At 36.2% G+C, this 5623-nt stretch overlaps 1 protein-coding gene across 1 annotated transcript; it reads right to left on the reverse strand.

The window, feature by feature from the left end:
• On the reverse strand, positions 1-5623 carry LOC104905903 (F-box protein SKP2A). Its single transcript, XM_010694557.4, has 5 exons — positions 5494-5623; positions 4038-4333; positions 2538-2886; positions 2313-2454; positions 1-587 (listed from the first exon to the last, which is right to left on the reverse strand). Exons 2-5 carry the CDS (start codon positions 4286-4288, stop codon positions 223-225), a joined length of 1107 nt encoding a protein of 368 aa, XP_010692859.1. The 5' UTR covers positions 4289-4333; positions 5494-5623; the 3' UTR covers positions 1-222.

Below are 5623 nucleotides of genomic sequence, written 5' to 3' on the forward strand. Positions count from 1 at the left end.
TCAAGAGTCAAGGTCACTGTCTTCAAGATCAAATAAATAACAACAGCACCAAAACAGGTTCTGCAATTCAAAGTCAGTTTCTCTCTCAGGCCCCACCTCTAACTTACCTTAGTTTCCGAAGTTAAAAACAACCAAATATAAAGCACTACTTCTCTCATAGCCTTGATTAAACAGAACCCAGCTTATTTACAGGAGGATGATATCGGATTCGAGCAATCCCTCTCAGTGAGCTATTGTACTTGCAGCACGGTGAGCTTGGACAGCGCAAGCACAATGTACGGAGTTCAAATTCAGACAACCACTTTTGATGAGAGAATGTCGTCCAGGACAAGTGTGAAGGGAAGGGAAGGAATCGCATACGGCCTGAACTGCGTGAGGTGTCAGAGCAGTACACTGACTAATGTTGAGGTTCATGAGACCATTGTAGTCTTCATATCTACTTTTGATGGACTGCCAAACACCGTGCTTGTTTCTGACACAACTTTGGGCCAGAGAATACATTGCTTTGTCCGTAATGTTCTGGCAATAGTAGAGGCCCAGTGATCGAAGGCGAGGGCATCCATTTGCCAGTGCAACCACACTCTCATCTGCAACATGGAGTAGAATCATAAGCACAATAGTAACAAACTAGTGTCAATTGAGTTAGGTTAAGCTGATTTATATGAACTCAAGATTCAGGAAACATGGAAATAAGATTAAAACTTCAAAAATGAGACTGAGTTGAGCCTGTTTAGCAAGTTCTAAGGCTTGGCTAATTGGCTGGGAGGAAGCTCGTCTTCTCTTATCACTTGTTTTTGTTTACATGTGGACAAGATAAGAGCTTGAGTTCTCAAGCAGCTCCCAGATACAGACCATTATTAGACATGAGATTCCTAGAGACCGGAAGAAGAAAATATTGTAAATTGTAATAGTCAGAAACTAGATCCCAGATACAGACCATTTTAATCAGTAAAACCAGTTTAAAATCAGCAAAAGTCAGTTTTATCAACAGAAAATAACGAACTGCTTGACAGAACACTAGAAGCTTTGCAAAGAACACTTCTCGTCAGTAAGAATAAGTTTTCATCAGTTAAGAGAAGTTTATTTCAGTAAAATTCAGGTGAAGTGAACAAGGCCTAAGGCTCCGTTTAGTAGGGCGTAAAATATTTTCCGTGTAAAATGATTTTCATGGAAAACAATTTACAATGAAAAACACAATTCCAAATTTAGTTTTCCGTTGTTTGGTTCGATGTAAAAAAAATGATGAAATGAAAGGAAAATGAAAGGCAAAGTAAGGAGGTAGTGAGAGGAGTGTACAAGAGAAAGAAGGAAAAATTTTCTCCTTCATTTTGAAAGGAAAATGATTTTCCATCCTTGGGAGAGTAAATTTTACCCCAAGGGAAAATGGTTTTACACTCTTTTGCCAACCAAACAATGTAAAACTGAAAATAGAGGAAAACAGTTTTCCGGAAAAACGTTTTACGCCCTACCAAACGGAGCCTAAATGTTGCTTATTCAATTACAAACTTACCATCTCTTCTGATTGTTAGCATATGTAAGTACTTTATTTTAGAAAGCATCAATAAGTGTTCTCATGATATACTTCTTTGATACGTCAATAATCGTCAAACCTATGATACCCGGTTCGTGGTACGGTGCTCCGACCGGCGACCCAAGTCGGACGTTCCCAATCGCGGGACGGACGCATTCCAGATCACCGGGGGTCGCAAACCAGTTCGAGCATCCAAGCGAACCCTTTTGGCCGGAAAGATTGAAGGATAAGTAGAGAATTTAGGGCGAAATTTCAAAACCTAGATCTGCAATTAACCATATATGGTAAACTGTAGATCTGGAAATTCAGGGTGCAAGAAACAAAATTTTTATCATTATTTGTTGTGGCTTTTGTCAAGGACAAAAATCCGAATCGTTTGGCATATCTCCGGACACTTATGCCGCCATAGTTGCCAGTTTCTGGCAACTAAATAGAGGAGAGAGAACATAGAAGACAAGTAGTGAAGAAGGTGTATGGAAGAGATTTTGTAAATTGATATTCTTTTTAGTTTTATTATGATAAAAAAATGTACCTATCGGACCCGATACACCACCCATCGTACCCAATACACCCATAGGTTGCATACCCCGTACGCGTTTCCGTTCCCCGAATCGAACCGAATTTCATACCGGGTATCATTGCGTCAAACCATGGCACGAAGATTAAGAGGTTGTTACAGTAAGAGAAAACGAGTACAAGAAAAATACAAGGGCTAGCGCTGAGTTTATTTCGGGACTTCCCAGAAAGGAAAATCTCAAATCTTACGGGACAGAGGTAGTACCTGTTATAAGTACACAGCCACACAGGTCAAGTGCTCTCATATCCGGGCAACCATGTGCTAGACTTGTCACTCCCAGATCTCCAACTTCTTCACACCATCCCAAATTGAGAGTCTGCAGCTCCTTGCAATTATATGCAATAGACTGCAAGCAAAAAAAAATTATAATTAAACAAAGAACGGAGTCTTCTAAATAAGGATTCAGGCAACTATACGAGCAAAAGATACCTGCAACGCCTTGTCAGTTGCAGTCCTCACACATCCACAAAGATTCAACGACTTCAACTTTTTGCAAAAGCTAGTTAAATATGCAAGTGCAGCATCGCTAAAAGCTGTACACCCACTAATGTTCAGTTTCCTGAGATTTGGGCATCCGTGAGCCAACGCATAAAGAGAACGATCCGTAAGTTTGAAGCTTTTACTCAAATCAAGCTCTTGTAGGTCATGACAGAAGTTTGCTATAGTCTCGACAGCGATATCCTCCAGCTGTGGTTTGTCTTGCCGAAGTATTAAAGTCCTCAAATTTGTAAGTTTTGGTACAATCGACAGAACTAAGCTGTTCATATTATTCTGGCACCTACACATACATGTAGTTCTTAGCAACAAAGCTAAAACAGTCCACATATCAATGTACTCTCAATCCGACATAGCAATAAGTATGCAAAGATAGTTAGTCATTTTTATTTACTGCTATCTGAAAATATAAGAGACACACAAATTTCAAATTCAAACTCACAAGTCGTACCACTAATTTTCCTTAAATATTGACAAACACTATTTTACAAAGAAAGGATTATGAGAGTACTTTCCAATAAGCATCCAAGAAAATATAGTTTAGAAAGTAACATTTTATTCTAAGAGTTCACACTCAAAAGTCATCTGAGAAAACATGGGCATCCTCTTTCAGTATAAAAGATAAAGCATGAGCATCTTATATTCTTAAATAGAGGGAGTAAATGTATAACCAACACCCATTCTAAAAACCAACAAACCTTGAGGCCCTCTCATATAAAATTATGCTTAATATAGCAAAGTTCAATAGATACGTCTAAAAAAAGAAACATACAAACTGAGAGAGAACCCATTCTCTGATGGAATTATGCTTAGTACAGCAAAGTTCGATAGATACGTCTAATAAACGAAACGTACAAACTGAAAGAGGGACACAATTAGCTACACAATCAGCAGGACGTGCTGTGCATAAACACCCAAAAGCTTCAAACCATTATCAGAAGTAAAGACCATAATTGACATGCCTTCATGGAATGACAAATTAATTTCTATCAAAACCAAAAATGGAATTCAAACTTCAACCACCAAGTTCGATAGCCATAATATCAGTTGCTTCCAAGCTATAGAACTTCAGGTAGTCTACCCCACTCAAGTTAATAGGGAAATACAGAAAAATGGCCTATAATTGCGTTAAATCTTTGAATTAATCAATCAAAACGTAAAAAGATCGCACAAATTCCTCACTTTCTGTGTTCTACATTTTTACACAATCAACACCCTAAAAGCAAATCATAAGTTTATTTGATGCACAAATATATGAAACAAAATTATGATATCATAACAATTAAAACGAAAGAAAAGTTTAAAAAAAAAATATCAACAAGAGTCAATTCTTCAGCAGAATAGCAAATTAAATTCAATATGAACTAATATGCAAGATATTAACTATCAGGACCCAAGCAAGAAAAGGCAGTCAATGACAAACTAAATATATACCATGAGAGGGAAAGATGAGTTAGCCCTAAACAAATAGCTTCCCTCCATCCGCTACAAACCCCGAAAGCTCTGATGACTGTCTGGCCATCAACAAGGGTCACGATTCGAAGGAGCAACTCCATAGGAATATCTTTCCACTTCGCCATCATCTCCCCACCTCCATTGACACCACCATCAAGAGCAACTCCAAACACCATCAACTTCTTAAAAGAGTCCAAATCCTCAATCCTTAGTCCTCCTTGTGTTTCCATTTACTCAATCTTTCACAACTTATCAAAAAGCTCCAAAGATGATTCCTGTTTTTGCCACCCAACAAAGATAAAACCTTCTCAGATTACTACAATTAAATAATTAAGCTGTATCTATGTTAGGATAACAGTGTATGTTAAACTTTAGAGAGATGAAAAAAAAAAGAAAATAACTTGTTGTATTACATAATCAGAGACAACATATATATACAAGAGTTCAGGAAACTCAACCTAAACCAACTATGACTAGAACTCCTAATCCGACTATATAACATAAACACCTAGAATACTAAATACTCTAGTATCCTAACACTTTAAGCACAATTAGAAACTTATACAAAGCCTCAAGTAGACAACCACTTGTCAACAGCACAATAGATGATGAGAAATTCAAGACTGACTCAGCAACATAAACCACCTCTTTTTTGAATTCCGATTATGGGTTGTATTTATGAGTAATCACTAATCACACACAACCCTAATCTCCCTTTTCCTCATAAACAATCATCAAAAACCTTTTTATTATGGGAAAAGAAATCCATTATAAAACCCAACTCCTAAAAAAAAGTTCCCCGGTCTTTATCCGCCTTTTTATTTTATTTTTTTATTAAAAAAGTAGTAAATTTTTTACCTAAATTCATGAATACCCACCAAGATAGCATGGAAAGTTCTAGAGTTTCCTCATCATATAATGCAACATGCTGCAATCAAAACAAGCCCAAAAAATAAAATAAAAAAATATTCTTTTGACTTGGAAACTGTTGATATCAAAATTAAATTGTCTTGACATAATCATCATACAAAAAATTACCAGAAAACTAATTCTTTGTTTGATTAATCACTCAGTTCAAACATGCAGAAGAACAGAAGAAATAAACAATTACAAGAATACAAGTAACAAATTCAATCAAGCAAACAAAATTCCACAGAAAGAACCCAATTTTTTTCTCATACCAAAAAAAAAACATACCCAATATTTTTACAACTAATTAAATTCTTACCCTTTTACCCCTACCCTCAATAACCCAGAAAAACTAAAAAAAATTAAGTTTAGTTTCCACAAAAACAACCATAACTGATGCAATAAACATAGCAATTGAATTTAAGATGATGATCATTAATTTGAGCAAGAAATTTTTGTAAAAACAGCAAGGTCAACTATCAAATTGAAAGGGAATAAAAAGTCAAAAGAGAGTAAAAGATCAAACCTTTGTTTAAAAACAGCAAATTTTTGAGCTGATAAAAATTTTCTGGGCACTCTGGAAAATATTGAGAAGGCACAAATGAGAAATTTGTGCCTGTTTTGAGTTGTGAGAAATATGAACAATTTAAAGAAGC

This window comes from Beta vulgaris, chromosome 1, assembly GCF_026745355.1.
Source record: "Beta vulgaris subsp. vulgaris cultivar EL10 chromosome 1, EL10.2, whole genome shotgun sequence".
Taxonomy (NCBI): Eukaryota; Viridiplantae; Streptophyta; class Magnoliopsida; order Caryophyllales; family Amaranthaceae; genus Beta; species Beta vulgaris.

What these genes read in the sequence shown, in the direction of transcription:
- LOC104905903 (XM_010694557.4), bottom strand. Translation starts at nt 4,288, where the DNA reads ATGGAAACACAAGGAGGACTAAGGATTGAGGATTTGGACTCTTTTAAG. An exon ending in ACTCATCTTTCCCTCTCATG is followed by an intron (nt 2,887 to 4,037) that starts GTATATATTTAG and finishes ATGTATGTGTAG; the next exon opens with GTGCCAGAATAATATGAACA. An exon ending in TGGCTGTGTACTTATAACAG is followed by an intron (nt 588 to 2,312) that starts GTACTACCTCTG and finishes TCCATGTTGCAG; the next exon opens with ATGAGAGTGTGGTTGCACTG.